Source organism: Schistocerca gregaria, chromosome 2, assembly GCF_023897955.1.
Source record: "Schistocerca gregaria isolate iqSchGreg1 chromosome 2, iqSchGreg1.2, whole genome shotgun sequence".
Taxonomy (NCBI): Eukaryota; Metazoa; Arthropoda; class Insecta; order Orthoptera; family Acrididae; genus Schistocerca; species Schistocerca gregaria.
The window spans coordinates 865,542,327-865,565,889 of record NC_064921.1 but is presented as its reverse complement, the minus strand read 5'-3'; the positions used below and the strand labels follow the sequence as shown (position 1 = coordinate 865,565,889).

General features: G+C 39.7%; 1 protein-coding gene across 2 annotated transcripts in view; it reads right to left on the bottom strand.

The window, feature by feature from the left end:
• LOC126335243 (NAD(P) transhydrogenase, mitochondrial-like) overlaps window positions 1-23,563 on the bottom strand; it is a 219,289-nt gene that overhangs the window by 24,992 nt on the left and 170,734 nt on the right. For both annotated transcript variants that reach the window (XM_049998282.1, XM_049998283.1), the window contains exons 10-12: window positions 22,412-22,500; window positions 13,964-14,162; window positions 12,312-12,478 (exon numbers count right to left, since the gene is read on the bottom strand). In XM_049998282.1, coding sequence (XP_049854239.1) covers window positions 12,312-12,478; window positions 13,964-14,162; window positions 22,412-22,500 — 455 coding nt within the window. The remainder of the gene's footprint in view (window positions 1-12,311; window positions 12,479-13,963; window positions 14,163-22,411; window positions 22,501-23,563) is intronic.

Genomic DNA, 23,563 nt, shown 5'->3' with positions numbered 1-23,563 from the left:
AGAAGTAAACCTGTGAGGACCTGGTGTGAGTCGTGCTTCGATAGCTCAGATGGTAGAGCACTTGCCTGCGAAAGGCAAAGGTCCCGAGTTCGAGTCTCGGTCGGGCACACAATTTTTATCTGCCAGGAAGTTTCACCCAACGTGTTGTCTTCACAGTTGAGTAGCAGTCTATCTTTTCATAACATTGATAAGTAGCAAGTCAGAATTTTTAATGTGGATGTACCATTTGATGCAACTTACTTCAGAATAATGTCTCAACCATCACTGCAACTCTACTGGGGTAATGGATTGTATTGCATGAAGTGGGTGAGGAGAGAAAGAAGGCAAGGAGAGGATTACAGGGAAGAATGGCTGATGGCTGAATGAGAAGAGGAGTTAGAACAGAAAAGAGGGATAATATTATAGAGTGTGGTGTGATTGTAGGAATGAAGTAAGGGGCATGGGGATATGGGTGGAGGTAGTTGTAGGTCAGGAGAAAGTCAAAACCTTCAGTTTTTCTGCACAGTTCAGTGTTCTGACAGACTGTTAACATCAGATAACACTAAGCTGAAATGTCTTCTATACATACACTCCTGGAAATGGAAAAAAGAACACATTGACACCGGTGTGTCAGACCCACCATACTTGCTCCGGACACTGCGAGAGGGCTGTACAAGCAATGATCACACGCACGGCACAGCGGACACACAAGGAACCGCGGTGTTGGCCGTTGAATGGCGCTAGCTGCGCAGCATTTGTGCACCGCCGCCGTCAGTGTCAGCCAGTTTGCCGTGGCATACGGAGCTCCATCGCAGTCTTTAACACTGGTAGCATGCCGCGACAGCGTGGACGTGAACCTTATGTGCAGTTGACGGACTTTGAGCGAGGGCGTATAGTGGGCATGCGGGAGGCCGGGTGGACGTACCGCCGAATTGCTCAACACGTGGGGCGTGAGGTCTCCACAGTACATCGATGTTGTCGCCAGTGGTCGGCGGAAGGTGCACGTGCCCGTCGACCTGGGACCGGACCGCAGCGACGCACGGATGCACGCCAAGACCGTAGGATCCTACGCAGTGCCGTAGGGGACCGCACCGCCACTTCCCAGTAAATTAGGGACACTGTTGCTCCTGGGGTATCGGCGAGGACCATTCGCAACCGTCTCCATGAAGCTGGGCTACGGTCCCGCACACCGTTAGGCCGTCTTCCGCTCACGCCCCAACATCGTGCAGCCCGCCTCCAGTGGTGTCGCGACAGGCGTGAATGGAGGGACGAATGGAGACGTGTCGTCTTCAGCGATGAGCGTCGCTTCTGCCTTGGTGCCAATGATGGTCGTATGCGTGTTTGGCGCCGTGCAGGTGAGCGCCACAATCAGGACTACAGACGACCGAGGCACACAGGGCCAACACCCGGCATCATGGTGTGGGGAGCGATCTCCTACACTGGCTGTACACCTCTGGTGATCGTCGAAGGGACATTGAATAGTGCACGGTACATCCAAACCGTCATCGAACCCATCGTTCTACCATTCCTAGACCGGCAAGGGAACTTGCTATTCCAACAGGACAATGCACGTCCGCATGTATCCCGTGCCACCCAACGTGCTCTAGAAGGTGTAAGTCAACTACCCTGGCCAGCAAGATCTCCGGATCTGTCCCCCATTGAGCATGTTTGGGACTGGATGAAGCGTCGTCTCACGCGGTCTGCACGTCCAGCACGAACGCTGGTCCAACTGAGGCGCCAGGTGGAAATGGCATGGCAAGCCGCTCCACAGGACTACATCCAGCATCTCTACGATTGTCTCCATGAGAGAATAGCAGCCTGCATTGTTGCGAAATGTGGATATACACTGTACTAGTGCCGACATTGTGCATGCTCTGTTGCCTGTGTCTATGTGCCTGTGGTTCTGTCAGTGTGATCATGTGATGTATCTGACCCCAGGAATGTGTCAATAAAGTTTCACCTTCCTGGGACAATGAATTCACGGTGTTCTTATTTCAATTTCCAGGAGTGTATTTGTAAAATTATTGAAGTCTGAAATATGCCATATCAAACTGTAATTGGCAGAGGAGATATTGTGGGAGATCAACCTGTTAAATAATTATCACTCCTGAATGTCTTTTTTGTCACATCAAAGTTGTAAGTACCTAAAACTAAAATCTTGTATTATCCCCTTAATGTTGCCTGGGTCTGCAGAAGCTTGTAACTAAATTAAAAAATGGTGGCACATACATTCTTATATCTTCTTATAATAATCGAAAAGTTTATTAACAGAGAAAATTGTTCTGTTTCCTTTCAGCAGAGCAGCAAATTCAGCAGCTTTAGATTTTGAAAACTTGATATTAAGGTACTGAAATAAAATTTAGTTTCCATCACACGTGGGGAGATGTACATTATTCTGGGGTAATGTGGAGGCATGTGGAATTGTCTGCATGGCACTAAGAATTTTGATTTTGTTGGTTTACCTTGTGGCAACTTTACACATGTTATGAACTATCTATCTACTGGTGAAGTCAAGATTTGTTATACAGAACTAATAGAGCTGTTCAGATTGATATCATTGAGACCAAATTTCTGACACACTATGAGAGTTGCTAACAAAGTAACAGAATATCTTGTTTATATTAAAAACAAAGATTCCAAGACTTACCAAGCGGGAAAGCGCTGGCAGACAGGCACAATGAACAAAACACACACACAGAATTACTAGCTTTCGCAACCGACGGTTGCTTCTTCAGGAAGGAGAGGGAAAGACGAAAGGATGTGGGTTTTAAGGGAGAGGGTAAGGAGTCATTCCAATCCCGGGAGCGAAAAGACTTCCCTTAGGGGAAAAAAGAAAGGACAGGTGTACACACACACACACACACACACACACATATCCATCCACACATACACAGACACAAGCAGACAGACACAAGCAAACAAGCATGTCTCCTTGTGTCTGTGTATGTGCGGATGGGTGTGTGTGTGTGTGTGTGTGTGTGTGTGTGTGTGTGTGTGCGCGAGTGTACACCTGTCTTTTTTCCCCCCTAAGGGTAGTCTTTCCACTCCCGGGATTGGAATGACTCCTTACCCTCTCCCTTAAAACCCACATCCTTTCGTCTTTCCCTCTCCTTCCTGAAGAAGCAACCATCGGTTGCGAAAGCTAGTAATTCTGTGTGTGTGTTTGTGTGTTTTGTTCATTGTGCCTGTCTGCCGGCGCTTTCCCGCTTGGTAAGTCTTGGAATCTTTGTTTTTAATATATTTTTCCCATGTGGAAGTTTCTATTTTATTTACATCATCTAGAATATCTTGTTTTGTATATCTGGAGTTTTCAATTTCCTGCCTAATGTGTAGCAGAAATCTGTTACAAATTTTCCACCCGACCATAAACTCCATTCTAAATCCAAAATTTGGAATGCACAGTATGTGTGTAAATTATTTTTACCTCTTGTGGATGGGAACTGCAGTTCATTCTCAACTTAGTCTTGTTATTTACTACAAAGATAACTAGATGGTATTGCTGAGCCAAAAAATAATTCTATTGGACAGCACAGAGAGAACACATACAAGAGTGTACTAGCCTGTATCCACATTCTGTGATCATGTACAGAATGTCCGTAACATAATTTCCCAGATTCAATGGCCTATTATAACAGTTTAATTTAGTCTGTCCACACAAAATCAAGCTACAAATGGACAATAAACTATATTAATTTTTCTTATAAGTGTCCAATATGTGCACCTTCAGTTATACAGCACACATCCAATCTAAAACCCAATTCTTCCCTCACTTTTGTTAACAAGTCCACAATAACAGAATCAATAGCCTCTTCAGTTTTGTGTTTCAACTTTGGCAAATTGTTAGTTACTACTGGGATGTAGACTCAATTTTCTGTAAGCTCCAAAGGAAAAAATCTCATGGTGTGAGGTCAGGTTAATGTGGAGAACTCCATCGTATGGACCATTATGACCAGTCCAACAGTCAAGGACTTCAACATTCAATCACTCTAGTACAAAAGAGATGCCAATGGGGAGGGGCTCCATTTACTTGCCAGATAAAAGTTTTGCCCCCCATGAACCACGGACCTTGCCGTTGGTGGGGAGGCTTGCGTGCCTCAGCGATACAGATAGCCGTACCATAGGTGGAACCACAATGGAGGGGTATCTGTTGAGAGGCCAGACAAACGTGTGGTTCCTGAAGAGGGGCAGCAGCCTTTTCAGTAGTTGCAGGGGCAACAGTCTTCATGATTGACTGATCTGGCCTTGTAACACTAACCAAAACGGCCTTGCTGTGCTGGTACTGCGAATGGCTGAAAGCAAGGGGAAACTACGGCCGTAATTTTTCACGAGGGCATGCAGCTTTACTGTATGATTAAATGATGATGGCGTCCTCTGGGATAAAATATTCCGGAGGTAAAATAGTCCCCAATTCAGATCTCCAGGCGGGGACTACTCATGAAGATGTCGTTATCAGGAGAAAGAAAACTGGATTTTTACGGATCGGCGCGAGGAATGTCAGATCCCTTAATCGGGCAGGTAGGTTAGAAAATTTAAAAAGGGACATGGATAGGTTACAGTTAGATATAGAGGGAAGTAGTGAAGTTCAGTGGCAGGAGAAACATGATTTCTGGTCAGGTGACTAAAGGGTTATAAACACAAAATCAAATAGGGGTAACACAGGAGTAGGTTTAATAATGAATAGGAAAATAGGACTGTTGGTAAGCTACTACGTACAGCATAGTGAACGCATTATTGTGGCCAAGATAGATAGGAAGCCCCCACCTACTACAGTAGTACAAGTTTATATGCCAACTAGCTCTGCACATGGCGAAGAAATTGAAGAAATGTATGATGAAATAAAAGAAATTATTCAGATAGTGAAGGGAGATGAAAATTTAATAGTCATGGGTGACTGGAATTCGAGTGTAGGAAAAGGGAGAGAAGGAAACATAGAAGGTGGATATGGATTGGGGCTAAGAAATGAAAGAGGAAGCCGCCTGGTAGAATTTTGCACAGAGCATAACTTAATCATAGCTAACACTTGGTTCAAGAATCATGAAAGAAGGTTGTATACACGGAAAAACCCTGGAGATACTAAAAGGTATCAGATAGGTTACATAATGGTAAGACAGGGATTTAGGAACCATGTTTTAAATTTTAAGACATTTCCAGGGGCAGATGTGGACTCTGACCACAATCTATTGGTTATGACCTGTAGATTAAAACTGAAGAAACTGCAAAAAGGTGGGAATTTAAGGAGATGGGACCTGGATAAACTGAAAGAACCAGAGGTTGTAGAGAGTTTCAGGGAGAGCATAAGGGAACAATTTACAGGAATGGGGGAATGAAATACAGTAGAAGAAGAATGGGTAGCTTTGAGGGATGAAGTAGTGAAGGCAGCAGAGGATTAAGTAGCTAAAAAGACAAGGCCTAGTAGAAAACCTTGGGTAACAGAAGAAATATTGAATTTAATTGATGAAAGGAGAAAATATAAAAATGCAATAAATGAAGCAGGCAAAAAGGAATACAAGCATCTCAAAAACGAGATCGACAGGAAATGCAAAATGGCTAAGCAGGGATGGCTAGAGGACAAATGTAAGGATGTAGAGGCTTATCTCACTAGGGGTAAGATAGATACTGCCTACAGTAAAATTAAAGAGACTTTTGGAGATAAGAGAACCACTTGTATGAATATCAAGAGCTCAGGTTGAAACCCAGTTCTAAGCAAAGAAGGGAAAGCAGAAAGGTGGAAGGAGTATATAGAGGGTCTATACAAGGGAAATGTACTTGAGGACAATATTATGGAAATGGAAGAGGATGTAGATGAAGATGAAATGGGAGATTCGATACTGCGTGAAGAGTTTGACAGAGCACTGAAAGACCTGAGTCGAAACAAGGCCCCCAGAGTAGACAACATTCCATTGGAACTACTGACGGCCTTGGGAGAGCAAGTCCTGACAAAACTCTACCATCTGGTGAGCAACACGTATGAAACAGACGAAATACCCTCAGTCTTCAAGAAGAATATAATAATTACAATCCCAAAGAAAGCAGGTGTTGACAGATGTGAAAATTACCAAACTATCAGTTTAATAAGTCACAGCTGCAAAATACTAAAACGAATTCTTTACAGATGAATGGAAAAACTGGTACAAGCCGACCTCGGGGAAGATCAGTTTGGATTCCGTAGAAATATTGGAACACATGAGGCAATACTGACCCTATGACTTATCTTAGAAGAAAGATTAAGGAAAGGAAAACCCACGTTTCTAGCATCTGTAGACTTAGAGAAAGCTTTTGACAATGTTGACTGGAATACTGTCTTTCAAATTCTGAAGGTGGCAGGGGTAAACTACAGGGACGAAAAGCTATTTACAATTTGTACAGAAACCAGATGGCAGTTATAAGAGTCGAGGGGAATGAAAGGGAGGCAGCGGTTGGGAAGGGAGCGAGACGGGGTTGTAGCCTCTCCTCGATGTTATTTAATCTGTATATTGAGCAAGCAGTAAAGGAAACAAAAGAAAAATTCAGAGTAGGTATTAATATCTATGGAGAAGAAATAAAAATTATGAGGTTCGCCAATGACATTTTAATTCTGTCAGAGACAGCAAAGGACTTGGAAGAGCAGTTGAATAGAATGGACAGTATCTTGAAAAGAGGATGTAAGATGAACATCAACAAAAGCAAAGCGAGGATAATGGAGTGTAGTCGAATTAAGTCGGGTGGTGCTGAGGGAATTAGATTAGGAAATGAGACACTTAAAGTAGTGAAGGAGTTTTGCTATTTGGGGAGCAAAATAACTGATGATGGTCGAAGTAGAGAGGATATAAAATGTAGACTGGCAATGGCAAGGAAAACGTTTCTGAAGAAGAGAAATTTGTTAACATCGAGTATAGATTTAAGTGTTAGGACGTCGTTTCTGAAGGTATTTGTATGGAGTGTAGCCATGTATGGAAGTGAAACATGGACAATAAATAGTTTGGACAAGAAGAGAATAGAAGCTTTAGAAATGTGGTGCTACAGAAGAATGTTGAAGATTAGGTGGGTAGATCACATAACTAATGAGGAAGTATTGAATAGGATTGGGGAGAAGAGAAGTGTGTGGCACAACTTGACCAGAAGAAGGGATCGATTGGTAGGACATGTTCTGAGGCATCAAGGAATCACCAATTTAGTATTGGAGGGCAGCATGGAGGGTAAAAATCATAGAGGGAGACCAAGAGATGAATATACTAAGCAGATTCAGAAGGGTGTAGGTTGCAGTAGGTACTGGGAGATGAAGAAGCTTGCACAGGATAGAGTAGCATGGAGAGCTGCATCAAACCAGTCTCAGGACTGAAGACCACAACAACACACAAAAGCTTTCAAGTTCACCATCTAACTGGCAAAGAGCCATTCTTGCAACCACCCTCTTACAGTATTTTCATTGTAAAAAATGGCCCATACACTTTGGGTTGGGACACAGTGTAGAAAACTTTTAATTTTAGGGAATCCATTTGATACTGTACAAGTTCATGAGGATACTGAGACCCCAAATAAGAACATTATGGGTATAACCTTCCCAACAGTATTAACCTTGCCAACAATAACCAATATAGATACAAGGGTAAATGTTTTCTTTAAGCTTTCCACATTGTCATCTTTGTCAACTGAAGTTTTAGAGTTGCTTTCTGAACGGGCTTCTTAGGACTATGGAGGTCACATACTCTGGCATCGTCCAACATATTCTTCAGATACTTTTGGTCATCTGATGCCTTCAACTTTACACACATCTGGTTGTTTCAAATTGATGATGATGATGATGATGATGATGATGATTTGAGGTGAGGGGTGCTCAACATCGTGGTCATTGGTGTCCTAAACAAAAAGTCAGCATGCTTAACTCATGGGTGGGGACAAAGGCTGTCCCTACAGACAGAGCAGTTTATAACGTATTAAAGTCTGTCTCCCTTCTCCTCCAATTTAGGGATGCGCCCTTACATTTCACATAATTTCACCACTCTTGTTACACTGGGATCAGTATCTGTGAGGATGGTAGGCAGACCTCCATCAAGACTGAGGACTGCTCTAATATCAGTATATAGGGCACACATTCACAAAATATGCTGAGCTGAAAGTGGTACAACACAAACTTCACAAAGTGGTGGATCCTCTCCCCCAGAGGAGGAACCCACCATTTGTCAAAGGGCTATTTCCAATGCACAGTTTGGTAACCAGGCTGACATGAAGTCCACCAAGCCTTTGTGGTCGATTTGAGCAACCACAGTTTGTTCTCTGCCACCTGCAACCATTCATTCTCCCACTGACACATGATGCATCTGTCAGAAAATGAGATGATGGCGTGCAATGAGATGGGACATTGATGGACAGCACCATCCCAACATGGTTCCTTGGCAGCTTTGTCCCCATGTCATTGCCCTGGATCCTGATGTGGTCAGGTACACAGCAGAAGATCACCTCCCTGCCATGGTGTTGGAGCCACTGTAAGGAGTCATGGATGAGCTGAATTAGCTGGTCTACTGGATACATTTGATGAAGTGCTTGCAGTGCACTAAGCGAGTCTGAACATACAAGAAACCTTGTACAGTGATGTATGTGAATTCTGGAGAGAATTCACAAACTCTTTAAAAACCCTGTCAGAGAAAACAGCAGAACAATGGAGGGCAGTCTCTTGCTCGGATCCATCTGCATAAACAACAATGAAACAGTGGGACGTACTTAAAGTGGATGATAACAAAGTTGTAAAAACATAAGCTGGAGTACAAGTTTTCTTGTACTCTGTCAAGCTTAAAATTACTTTGGGCCTCTGAAGACACCAAGACAGCAAAGCAGTCCATACCTGGCTGTGTATTTTGATGCCTGATAGATCCAGATCCTTGAGAGGGTCTGTAGCACATATCCCAAATGGCTTGGTTGCATGAGGCCAATTCCTGAACAGCCGTTCAAAGGTGGATTGGACCACTAAAATGTCAATGACCTAGGTGACCCTCAGATTTTCAGCACCTGTCGAGCCAAAAGGAGAAGTTACTGAATCCAGGGTGGTGGTTCACCAGTCTCTGCACACAGACTCTGAACTGGGTTGGTCTAAAAGGTTCCAGTCAATATCCAAATGCTCTCATGGTGGAGAGCATCTAACATCTTGAGGTACAAAGGCAGGCTGATCCATAAACCACACTGGCATAATCTAAATGTGATCAAACAAATGCTCTATAAAACTGCAGCAGGCAGCACCTGTCAGCTATCCACATTTTTCTGCTAAGGCATTTCAAAATATTCAATAACTAGAAGCCCTTTGTTTGTAGCTCTCTCAGTTGTGGGAGCCAAGTTAATTTCAAGTCAAACAATAAACCTCAAAAAGCACACAGTACCTTCTTGCATGAGAACCGAAACCCAGTTGTCCAGGACCAGGTTTCCGGCCTCCTAATGGTCAGCTGTAGCTGCCTCGTCATCGTCATAAGACCAGAGGAAGAGTAGAAGATGGCAAAGTCATCCAAAAACGAAGAGCATTTGACAAGGCTCCTGACTGTGAAGGAAATGCCATTGATAGCGATGGCAAAGAATGTGACACTGAGGACACTGCCTTGGGAGAACTTTCATGACAACTGCTTGCATGGCACTGGTAAGAGGGACAGAAGAGGAGTGGCATCTGTCATGAGTGAAGACAGCCATTTCACTTTTAGCCCTGTCTTCATTAATATCACCCGTATGGGTGGTAACCCTCTAATACAGATGTGTCGGTGACTAAGATGCATGTCTTGTAAGCAGATGCAGAAAACCTGGACCAAGAGCTATAATTCTTCCAAATGTGAGTGATATCCATTTAAATTCCACTCCAATACAGGAAACCCTGTGGAAGCCATTGTTTGGCGATGGTTGTTCTTTTCTTTCTCCCTTGGAGGCGGTGATTTATCAGGGAGGTCAGGGGGAATGTTAGCTAGTTCCCAACTCTCCGCTTCCTCCGATTGGAAGTCCATATTCTCCTAAGCATAGTCCCCATCAAAGAGGGAGAGAGCTCACAGACCTGAAGGTTTAACTACCACTTTCTTGGACTTGGAACTACTTTTTGAAGGACGTTTTTCTTTACTGATGGGAACAGGTGGTTGCCTGGATTGAGGGGATGGCTTAGTTGGCTTCTGATGGTGGGTAGTGGTTGGTGGCTTAGGTGGTAAGCCCATTGCTGATGGCTTCCCAACAACTTCACTTGCAAGTGGAGCGTTTTGCGCACAGGTAGAATGACAAGTGCATGTGCTCATACTTGAATCTGTAGTCTTGAGTTTGTGTGGAGGCATCACACTTAGCAACTGGCATCTTAAGGGCTGATGCAAAATAAGTAGTGAAAACTGGAGGTTGCATAGCTTTGAAAGTTTTTTGAGTTTCACCACAGGGTATGCGTCTCTTGACTTTCAGCTCCTGAATTTTCCTTTCCTCATTGTATACCTCACACTTTCTGCTCCACACTGGGTAATCTCCAGAGTAGTTCACACATTTTGGAGGAAGTGTACAAGAATTGCCTGATTCGTGTGCTGAGCCCCCACAATTGCCACACGTAGCCCTCCCATTACATCCCATAGTGGAATGGCCAAATCTTTGATATTTGTAGCATCACATGGGGTTAGAAACAAACGAGTGAACCTGAAGATGGATATAGCCTGCAAGGATATGTTCAGGTAATTCTGAAGAACTAAACTTAGAATAAATGCTGCCAATTTTCCCAATTTGCCATTGACTGTCCTCATATAGTTCTGTCCTTCCATGATGCCCATATTTTTCTGTTCTTCAAGGAAAGTTTGCGGGGTCCACCTCCATTATATTAGATCAGGTAACCACACCCTTACTAAGTTAATATGCAACTCCGACACAACTCAGTGGTCACCTATGGCCTTACATCCCAAGAGCTTAGATATTTGGGCTGAATTAGCAGTTTTAACTATAAATGTTTCATTACAAAGTCATTCGACACTTTTTAGAGACTCAGCAATACCTTCTAATGCCTTACGAGTGCAGAAAGGGGAGACTTTCTCGAAGGTTCTCGTATTTGCTTGATTACAGTGGAAGTGTTATGGCACACTAATGCTCTGTTACTATGATTCTGAGACTTCTTTTCAGGAGGGCTGACCAACCGAGCTCTCTGTATGAGTGGGTGTAGGTACTACCTGATGGTACACTCATCCTGTAAGGAATAGTAGTTTGATGAGACTGTTCCATAGAGATCCCGCGAGGTGCTAGGGAAACAACTATCGACCCAGGCAGAGCCCTGCATGCCTGAATAAGCCTTATGCAACTGGGGGGTGGCAGGTGCCCCAGAGGTTGCAAGCTAGAGACTGTTTTACCTCAACAGCCATTCACCTGATCAGCACGTAGCACACCTTGCGGTTGAGGTTTTTTTTATAAAGGTGTGTACCTTCCTTGTGGTCCAGGAAGTGAAGCCAAGACCCCCATTATCCATAACACACAACATTCCACTGCTGCGCCGCACAGTGGTCACTGAAGCATGCCCAGAGCTTACAGTGACAGAGGGCTGGCAGGGCTTACCAGTTCCCAGCTCAGGAACCCCGGGGTCGCAAGCCCTTACTCAGCAAATGAATGTTGAGGCCCTGAGGGGATTTCAAATTGAGTATACCATCAGCAGATGTTCTTGCCACACGGGACATCACACTTAGACTTTAAACGGAATGCACTTTGAACTGAAATTACAGATTCATTCTTAGCAAACTGCAGAAAACAAAACACTTTATGCTCAGGAGTAAACATTTTGCACATGTTGCAACGGTAAAACAACAAATCAGTACTCACATAAGCACTTATCTAAATCTGTTTGAATTGCTGTTTTATTTTGAGTTGAACCAAAACTACAATCCTTACAGCTGATACTACTAAAATTTATAACTGAGGTATCTTCCATGGACATCCTGTATTTTGTTTATTATGTCATGGTACAAAACTGTATCAACAAATTTCAGAAAGGCAAGAAACAAAGCATTAACTTAGGACCCACTAAGTCACCACACCTGCATTTCCAGCAAGCCCTAGTTGTTCGATGTGTACCATGTTTCACCAGTGAATGTTTTAGTATTGTCAGGTGCCATAAGGACAAAAAACAAATTGTGTCAATATTATTTCAAACAAAACAGGTGCCATTCACACTTAGAATTTTTGTCAACGACATGACTTATGACACACATAAATCCAGCAATGACTAATCATTGTTATGAATGTAATTTTGATGTGATGATTAACAGTATCACATTCCAACTCATATTCATAATTTAAATATCTTTTCATGTCTTTCCTGATCTCTTGAATGAAGCTGTTAAAGTATGAAATAGCTGGAAAAGGCACAATACCATTCTCACCTGTGAAAAGCTGCAACCAACTGAGGTAAATCTGTAATCTCAATCTTCTTAGCAATTGTTGTACCAATAGCTCCTCCAACTGCCATAGCTGCTGCCATCTGGGTGAGCACTTCTGTGTTTGGTGCCATTTGTCCCAGTGTTGCTGCAATACCTCCACTTACACCAATCTGAAAAGTTATTCACAGTTCCACCCCGTTTTCAATTTAACCCAGATAAACTTGAAAGAACAAAATTTATCAGCATATCAAAATGAAGGAAAGTTGTAGAAAATTAAAATACCACACCAGTGAATTAACACCAAAAAAACTTTAATGGTAAGCAAATTTCCAATGTTGATAATGAGCGTAGATGCAGGTCAGAAATGACCTGCAAACTAAATCAGTTAATGCAATAGAAATCTTGCTACTTTAAAGCAATTTTTGGGAATTTCAGGATTGTATTATAGCAAAAGTTTGTGGTGACTCAACCGTCAATTGCCTTAGCAAACTCTTTGATCAACAGGGCAGAGCTCCTCTACAGTATTATCTTTGACTTGCAGTTCATTCTGAATAACAGCTGTATGTGCAGGGAACCAGGTGGATAGCCAGGTTGATACAAATCAGGACACAGAGAGGGGAAGGTGGCTGCAACAGGGAAAGACTGAAGATTGGGAGGGAGGAGGGAGGACAGCATGAAGAAAATGCAGACAGGGAAAGAAGAATGGGCTGCAATAGCTCAGGAGCTCGTGTGTGCCACGCACGAGCTCATGAAAGAACTGTGAGCCTCGGGGAGGGGAGGGGAGGGGGGGGGGGGGGAGAGACAGGTTGAAGACAGTCTTTCTCAGGCTATGACACTACCACACCCACTTCCCACTGCTTCTCTGTCAATCATTTCCAACTCAGGCATTTCTACTATCAGTGCTTCAGCATGAGATAGCTGGTATACAGCAATCACTACATTTTCTTCTCAAGAAACTGACTGACTCCCAAAGAAAGTGGTCAACATATGACAGCCAATTGTTTATGGTGTATGAAACGTACCATCTCATTGATAATATTGAAGGCAGGTCACTTAACATCTACATTAATCATGGACTGTGACCAGACTCAATCTGTAACCCTTCAAAAGACGACCATCTTGATTATGTTGTACAATTTTTGACTGACGTAAGACATGATCATGGTGCAGACAACATTATTGCCTCCTGAATCTCTCTGTGGATATTGACTGTGATGAGCTGGCCAAGCCACATCTTCTGGAAACACAATTACTCGAGATCTTACACAGCACCACAACTGACTTGCAAATCAAACATAGCACCATTCCTGGTTCATTGTGTGTGACATGTCACTGAATAATCTTAGGCAAAAGGCCAGTTTTGACTGACTGCATGGGCTGTCATATTCGGGTGTCCTTCTGACAACTAGATTAGTCACGGACCATTTTGTACAGCTGAATGTGAAATGTGATTGTAAATATTGGACCCAAGATTATACCCTATGCAATGAAGCTCTAACACTACTGATAGACTTTATACCAGCAACACAATCACCCACACTCTATCACAAGATTAAGCACCAAATCAGACCAAAAAACAATCCCTTACTCTCCATGCCATCAGAGAACAGCGAACATAATCTGGATAATTTACTGAGGCCTATGTAAATACTTACAATTCCAAGATTATTGCCAACACGAGATGTAGTCTGAGAACTGAGACCAGCCAAGGCTCCAACACAGCACAGTGATGAAAGTAGGTATGCCATTTGGTGAACCTCTGGATAACCTTGCGCAGCACCCAAAGCATACAAGCCAAGGAATGATGCTCCGGGGATGGCATACAGGTAATTGTATTCTGGAGGATCACTCGGCCTATACAGATGCAACAAATGAATTATAAAATGACTACACTTGCATTAATATGAAACAGTGATCCATTTACTTTCCAACACCATCAAGAGTAACATTGTTATTTCTACTACTTCAACACACTTATTGTGACTTCAGAATTCCCAGAAAATTTATGCCTTATCAATAATTTGTGTTCAGCAATAGGTACAAAATAAGATCTGCAAAAGCAATGGATGTGATGTGACTTTTCAGCCATTTCCAATGGATCTGTTGCAAACACTCTTCTCAGGTTTTCCGTCAGTCATATTAAGCAAAAATGAAATGAAATGAGCATATGGCATCATTGGCCAGAAGGCCCCATCTGGGGAAATTCGGCCACCAAATGCAAATCTTATTTCAGTCAACACCACATTGGGTGACTTCCATGCCAGTGATGAGGATGAAATGATGAGGATAGAACACCCAGTCCCCAAATGGAGAAAATCTCCAACCTGGCTGGGAATCGAACCCGGGCGCACTTACATGGGAAGCGAGCACGTTACCGCCCAGCTAAGCAGGCACACAATACTGTGCAAATCCCACAATATGATGTGAAAGCAAACTGGAACAAATAAATATTGAAAAACAAGAAATGGGCCACAAATGAGAAAAGTTTTACAGCATTTATAAAACAGTAGGCAAGTCAAACCAGAAGGAGGAAAGAATAACAGAGAGGATGGAGAGAGGCAGAGAGAGAGAGAGTGCATTGGAAAGGAGGATGACGATGTGCCATGACTTACATTATTAGACTGAAAATCAACTGAGTATTGTAATGAAGAAATTAGAATCATGCAAACAGCAACCTGACTGTAAGCATACAATTATCTTACATGTGCTGTTCATCTGAGAAGAACACATTATCATTCCTAAACTGTACACAAACATATTTTCAATGTAGTGACATTTCTCAGTAATAATGAAGATGGGAGTGTGCGACAATGCTTCCATACAGATTCTGGAAGCAGAAAGCCCAGTACTTGCATTGTTGATAAAAATGAAAATTAGACATATTAACAGGTATGTGATTGACTCACATTTAACTCAAGCAACTTAAAATAAGGTCAGAATATACTATTACCACTACTAATTCTACTACTATTAGTATTATGCTGTTGTTCGCCATTCAGCAACATACACACATTGCAATGCATTTTTTTTAATATCTTGAACAAATGAAGAAGTACTCTACAACTATCAAGATATGGTTGACCTGTACAGAGGCAGGTAACTAAACAGATCAATAGTGGAGGATTTTGTACTGAAGAGTGGCAGGTGAGTTGTTTGAATGTACCAAAAACAGAAAAAAACTTTTCTCATGATGAATGCCTGCATAAAACTGCATAAAAAGTAATTTGAAGAATTACGTTGATTTGATAAACTTAATAATCATTGTGTGTGACTGGAAACTAATTTAGCTAAACTGTAAAATAAAAAACCAATTATATGCCAAATCCTTTAATGACACAACTTTGAAACATAGAAAGATCTTGATTGCACATTTTTTTTATTGAAGACTGAGGCTGTAGAATAAACTGTACAAGTATATTAATGATAGCAAATATATGCATAATAATTTGAGTATGCATCTTAGTATTCAATATACATAATTTCAAGTAGTATTGTAATTAAATTTAAATTAAACTTTAGTACACAGTGCATGAAAGTGAACACACAGACTGAATATAAGACAGATCTCATCTCGTGTACGTGTATTTGACAGTGCCACTGTCTGTTCGAAAGGAACCAGTGCCGAAATGAATGTGAAGATTGTTGTTGTTGTGGTCTTCGGTCCAGAAACTTTTAAGCTATCCAATAAGCAAATGAAGGCCATTAGTTGGTGCTAGCATTAACCATAAAAAGGAAGTCAAAGAGTAAATTTACAAACAACTATGCATTGCAATTAACTACATGTCAGAAACTTGTGAACACCATGACAAAGATACATTTATGCCACTTTTATAGAGGAGAAACTCATATACTGACAGTATAAAATGCATGTTATTAGGAAGCATCATGAACAATGTTACAGAGGTAGCCATTAGTCAATAATGAAAATGGAAGACATATTTGCAACCAATAACTGCAGTGGTACAATATAATCATGAAACTGATGTACAAGTTGTCAAAGAATAAGTTTGCATCAAACACTAAATTAAGCATTACATAAGTATAAAAAATGTAGTCATATTAGAACAGATGAAAATACCATAGATGACATGTAACAGAATCATTTAGGTGAGCCTTGGTTATTGGCACCAACTTGAATTGAAAATGAACAATTATACAATAGAAAGGATTTTTTTTTTTTACTTAATGGTGTACTAATAGATTGTAGAACAGTCCAGCTGTTACTAGTTTACAAGCACAACAAAATGAAATGTTAGATGTGTATGACCAACAGCAATAACATTACAATAGTCTCACAAATAATGGATAATATACAATACACTCATTTATGTAAGGCAACATGAGTAATAACTATCTGAAATAAATCTGAAGCTAATAATACAATTTTTCTTTATTTTATATTTAAGAACATAAAGGTATAGTATCAGACTGTATAACAGCTCAGCTTTAAGGGGATGTGCGAGGAGACAACATCTTAGCATCTTGTGGTTGAGGATGTAGAGTTAAGATCATTAGTTGACAAAAACTGATCCTTAGGCAACTGTAATGCTGAAACAATGATTATGCTATTTTGGAATTGATGGATTCCATTTGGACATGTATTTGTATGAAATGCAATGTGAACATGTAAACAGTATGCTAATGTAAAACTATGTATAACAAAGTAAGCATGTTGAAATGGCCGCAAAACCCAAACATTCAACTTTCATTGGGTTAACCACAGTGTAATGTACATGCACGGGTATATGTATTCAATGCGAGAAGTTAAACTTACTGTGCCCAAGATGTGGAACGCGTGGTAGGAAGCATGGATGTGTCATGATAAAATATTTAAGTAAGTCATATGAATAAGATAAAGGACTAATGTTGCCAAATGCAAAATACCAATGCACTACACATCATCTGTTATTAAAGGATCAGATACACTACAGTAGTGGCCTCCGAAAACACTGGCTCCATCTCTTGAGGTCAAGTGAATCTAAAGAAAAAACCTGGCAAGGCAGCGACATCAGATCGGCCCATGAGAATGGTGGCACCATCTAACAGGGTGGAAGATGCTGACGTACATTCAGCTATAATAGCTGCATCATATATAGCTCTCAAATTCTAGATGATTGTGACCAATCTTAGATCAATTGGTTCAACCCGAGATATATTTCATGTAGTGTCTCCAAATAAATGTAAGAACCTGTTCCTACTGAAAAACACCTGTTCATTAAGTAATTGAAGTGACTGATAAATTTGGCATGTACATGTTTTAAATTCTTCCAAAATGTCTAACAAATGACTATGAGGGGTGACAATGAAACCCCGAGTCCTTCAGCTATCAGCAGCAAGCTATGCTTCTTCATTTTAAAATGCTGTCACAGAGCACTGGTGTTAATGGGATACAAGTGCTGTCTGTATCGAGTATTGAAATCTCTCCCCATCTTACCAATATAGAAATTATCACAATCTCCACATTGTATGTTATGTACACCAGGTTCATTCAAAATACTCTTGATTTCTGTGCTATGTTGTGTCTTCACCACATGTGTAAATTTCCTCTCATTTTAATGTGTGCAGCTCCTTTAATTACAGATGATGTGTCGTGTATTGGTACTTTTCATTTGCCAACATTATTACTTTATCCTATTCGTCTGACATACTTTAAAATGCATGCATTCCACATCATGGGCACAGTAAATTTAACTTCTCGCATTGAATATAGATACCTGTGCATGTACATTACACTGTTGTTAACCCTATGAAAGTTGAATGTTTGGGTTTCGCTGCCATTTCAACATGCTTACTTTGTTATACATAGTTCTACATTTCCATACTGTTTACATGTTCACATTGCATTTCATATAAATACATGTCCAAATGGAATGCATCAATTCCAAAATAGCATAATCATTGTTTCAGCGTTACAATTGCCTAGGCATCAGTTTTTGTCAACTAATGATCTTAACTCTACATTCTCAACCACAAGATGCTAAGATGTTGTCTCCTCGCACATCCCCTTAAAGCTGAGCTGTTATACAGTCTGATACTATACCTTTATGTTCTTAAATATAAAATAAAGAAAAGTTGTAATATTAGCTTCAGTTTTATTTCAAATTGTTGCTACTCATGTTGGCTTACCTAAATGATTGTATTGTATGTCATCCATTATTTGTGTGACTATTGTAATGTTATTGCTAAAGGTCATACTCATCTAACATTTCATTTTGTTGTGCTTGTAAACTGGACTGTTCTACAATCTAATAGTACACCATTAAGTTAAAAAATACAAAAATCCCTTCCATTGTATAATTGTTCCTTTTTAATTCAGGTTGTTGCCAATAGCCAAGGCTCACCTAAATGATTGTTATATGTCATCTACGATATTTTCATCTGTTTTAATATGACTACATTTGTGATACTTATGTAATGCTTAATTTAGTGAGTGATGTAAAATTATTATTTGACAATTATATTTTATTTCGTGTCTACAACAGTTTCATGTTTATGTTGTACCACACCAGTTATTGATTGCAAATATGTGTTCTGTTTCCATTTATTGACTAATGACTACCTCTGTAACACTGTTTGTGATGCTTCCTAATGACACGCGTTTCATGCTGTCATTATATGAGTTTCTCCTCTATAAAAGTAGCATAAATGTATCTTTGTCATGATGTTCACTAGCTTTTGACATGTAGTTAATCACAATGCTTAGTTGTTTGTAAATTTACCTTTTGATTTCCTTTTTATGTTTAATGCTAGACCACCTGCTGACCTTTGTTCCCTTATTTGATAGCTTAATCGCCACACTCAGTCTGGCACTGGTTGTCTTCAAATAGACAAACACACTGTCAAGTACACCTACGAGAGATGAGATCTGTATTATTTCAGTCTATGTATTCACTTTCGTGAGCTTTGTACTATGTTTAGATTTAAATGTAACTACAATACTAATTGATATTTCTGTACATGGAATAAAAAGATATTTGCTTCTGTTATTATGTACCTACTTGCTATTATCAGTTTTCTTGTACCCTTTTATTCCACAGCTTCAGTCTGACAACGATATTCCGAAACGCATAGTGCTTAATAAAGCATTGTGCGATCAAGACTTTCCTATATTTCAAAGTTGTCCCAAATCTGCAAGGTCAGCTCCCTCTACCATGGATGTATTTCTCCATCAAGTAATGAAATCCTTTAATATTTGAGATTTTTACACATTCCTAAAACATCCAAGTGAACAGTAAATTGTAACCTTTTTAAATTTACATTTGTAAAAATATCAGTAGTAAATGTTTGTATTTGTACTTTTTAATGGTATTATCTAATGATTTCAGTCATCCATAAATTACTGCATACCCTGTTTTCTGTTGAAAACACTCTCCCATGAACCAGAAGGTCTGCTAGTGGATGCTGTGTGACAGAGTTTGAATTCTAAAAAGGCATAATTTTGAGTACTGTTTCTTTGTCTGTGTTCGAGTGTTCAACTGTCTCTTTTTTTTTCCCAATCAAAAGCAATGATCAACAACTTACTTTGCAAATAGTAACCTATGCACAAATTTATGATTCACTGAAAATCATTTTATTTAACACATTTTGATAGTTTGTTGTCTAATGACAATGTTATAGAAAATTATTTAATAATTGTGGATAACAAGACACAATTAGTAGTTTGAAAGCTCAGTCTCATAAGATTACAAATTATGAGAAACTTTAATCACATTAAAATTTATTTTGACTTTGAGCGCTACATCAGAATAGCTTATATAAATAATAACTCTTTGGTATTTCAGTTTTGGATACGGTGATATTCTTTTTCTTTTATTCATGCTTTCTGAAAATTCGCAGTTGTTATGCATAGTGTGGTCTACATAAAACAACAGTGTATTGAATGTTTTGCTTCAATCTAATATTACATCTATGCACTTGAATGAATTACTTTGAGTTTGCGAATTGTGCACATGTGCTGTTTTGGGTTATATTCAGTAATCTGAACTATCAGTATATTCCAAACAATACAGTACACACGTATGTGTTAAAATTATTAAAATTTCCTGTTACTCAAATTTTACTTTTTATGAAATTTTATTAGTAAATATGGTTAGCAGTATTTTTTGTGTGTTTACGTAACAAAATAATTGTGGGCATTACATTAAGACTGGATAAATTTGGTGGAGCAGTGGTTAGTTTGGTCAGAGTAATGTACAATTCCTGTGTGTCAGATTACACAACTGAACCAACCCCTACATATCCCTATAAAATAGTGCAATTAACCAGGAAATCATTCATGTTTCTGTAGCAAAGCAGTTGGTCCACAGCTCTTTCCACATATGTGACGTCAAGCTCTATATCGACAACCGCAGAAACTGCTATCGATTTTTGCTAGCATGCTACACAGGCACCTCACAAGACCTCATGCATGCATATCAGAGATTCATAAAAACATGTCATTCTTGGAATGATTTATTACAATTATTGCTATAACTGAAAATCATACACCATTTTATCGATGCTTAATGTGTTCATATAAGAGTGCTCTCTCAGGAGTGAGTTGGCATAACCAACAATTTACAAAGTAAGCATGAAATGTGCTTGTAATATAATTTTCAGTATGCCATTATAAGGTAACAGAGCACTGAAAATTTATCACAAACATGCCACCATCAATATTAAATCTCTCTTAATGATGCATCAATGATATAAACCTTCAAGAGATACTATGATAAAGACAAGAGAGGAAAGTCATATCAGTATGAGCTAGTGTAATGGATAATGATGATGTTTCTCAAATCAAAAGATGTAGAGTCACATCACACCACATGCAAGGTTTGTGTGTGTGTGTGTGTGTGTCTGCCTAATTAGAGAATGAAGGATGAAACAAATAGTTAGCAATTTCAGAGTATGTGGTTCGTCAAGAACCTCGGAGATCAGCTTAATTTATGATGACTGAAATGAGCAGCAATAAAATTCATTGTCTTCCTTCTCACAAATATTTGGCTCTTTGTTTCCAAATGCATGGTGACTTCCAAGTGTATGGTTAGGCATGAACCAAAGAGAACAGCTTAAACTGCTGTGAGTGAATTGAGTAGCAATAACATTAACATTCTTCCCTGTCACAAATATCTCACTGTTTATTTATGAATATGTGGCAAATTCTGAAAGTGGGGTTAGGTGGGAACCTAAGAGCACAGCTTTAAATGCTGTGACTAAAACAAGCTGCAATAAAATTCACATTCTCTCTTCTTACAAATTTCTGGCTCTTGTATCCGAATATGTGGTGATTTCTGAGTGTTTGATTAGGACGAACCCAAGAGGACAGCTTAAATTTCTTTGGGTGAAACAAAGAACAACATTCATATTCTTCCTCATCACAAAGTTGATAACCAATCACACTGTCATTGATATAACATGTAATGTCCAAATGACATCACATATGCAGGAAGTAGTGCGAAATGAGTTGTTACCTGTTTCTGCTAACCAAAGGACAATGAAACTATATTTGTAACAGTCAGAGGTTCTTTCATCTAGCAAAGCAGACCAGTTTGGAAGATAATTATACTATACAGGGTTTGAACAGAAAAATTAACAAAGAACCAGGGTAAAGGAAGATACACAACAGGACAAAGGAAATTATGTAACTACAACAAAATGTAAGTGTGCATCAAAAGAAATACTATAAATGAAAATTTAAAAAGCTAGAATAGAAGATCTGAGTGTAAAAATAACTGAAAATGAAGGAAAAATAGAAATTAAAATTATCGTAAAAGGAAACTAAATTCAACAAAATGACACAGAAATAACTAAATTAATCAATGGGAAGCAGGAAAACTTTAATTGATACTAAGCGTCCAGAAGGGGGCTACATAAGTATTGGAATGTCGACTACAATGTCTGCCTTATCCTTTGATGCTCTTAGTGATCTCCTTACTATCTCTTCTTCTCCAAAGCTGGTGAAGAAAGAACAGAGATTTCAAAAACTCACAACTTCATACTTATTTCTCCTATTGTTGGCCTTTACAACTGGTTCTTCTTCCTTGTGAATCTATCTTTTTGATTTATGGAATTTTCTAATTATATTTACTTACATTTCACAGCTCTTAATAAGTGATACACACCTCTTAAACATATCCAGCATCCTCTTAGTTACCAGGAAGCCACCATAAACATTAATGAAGGAAACAAATGCTGCAGCTGCTGCCAAAGTCTAGAAAATAAGATCAATAGTAACAACAATTTTAATAACCATCTCACATTTACTTACTAATTTTACATACTTTACTTTATGCCTGAAATTTTGTTTCAGATAACTCATTAAACAAATGCACTGATAACATACACTTACTGAAATAGTTTAATGAGAGACGATAATGAAAAAAATAAATCAAATGATGAAAGATAGTGGGGAGGGAAAAAAATTAAAATTGTTGGGTATGTTATAACAGATACTATTTAAAATATGGCAAGAAATTAATCGTCATCTCTCTGGATATCTTAAATCTATTATGATGGCTTGGGCTCCAATCTATCTGCAAGATATATTTGTATGTCTGAAGGCAGCATTGACATAGCTTAGCGTAGAGTCAACGAGATGTATAAGGCATTGGGGAGTCATCCTCAAGCACAATTCCTTAACTGTTGTTCACAACTCATGGACTTACTTACTTATAACTGAATCCAACAAGCACACTTTTTCTTTGATGGTGTCCCAGATGTACTAAAATAGGTCCGAGCCCAATTAATTCTGGTGCATGCACATGCACATGCTGCCCCTCCCCCATACACACACACAAAGCAACACTCCATCTCAGGAGAGATGGAGTGTTGCAAAATCTTGCGGAAGGTACAGCATACCTCTTAAAACTTTGGCATCTGGCGACACCACAGTGGTGTCGTATGCGAAATAGTCACCACAGTGGTATCGTCTAAACAGTATTGCTCAGTGGCCAGCGACACCACAGTGGTGTTGTGAGCGTAGTATCGCGCAGTGGTCGGCGACAGCAATTTAGTATCTTTGGCATTCTGTTAGTGTTCTGTTTAGGTAACAATAAGTTACAGATTTCAACAAGTTTTTTGTTTTTATAAGTACTTGTGCCATTTCATCATGGCGGATGAAAGAGACAGTAAGATTATTTACAATGAATGCGTGGACATCTTGTCTGACATTCTGGACGACATGGCTGGTTGGGAAGAAGACATTGGATATCAAAAAAAGGAAAGTGAAGCACAATCATAGGAAGATAATGAAATTGAATCCAAGAAGAATTTGG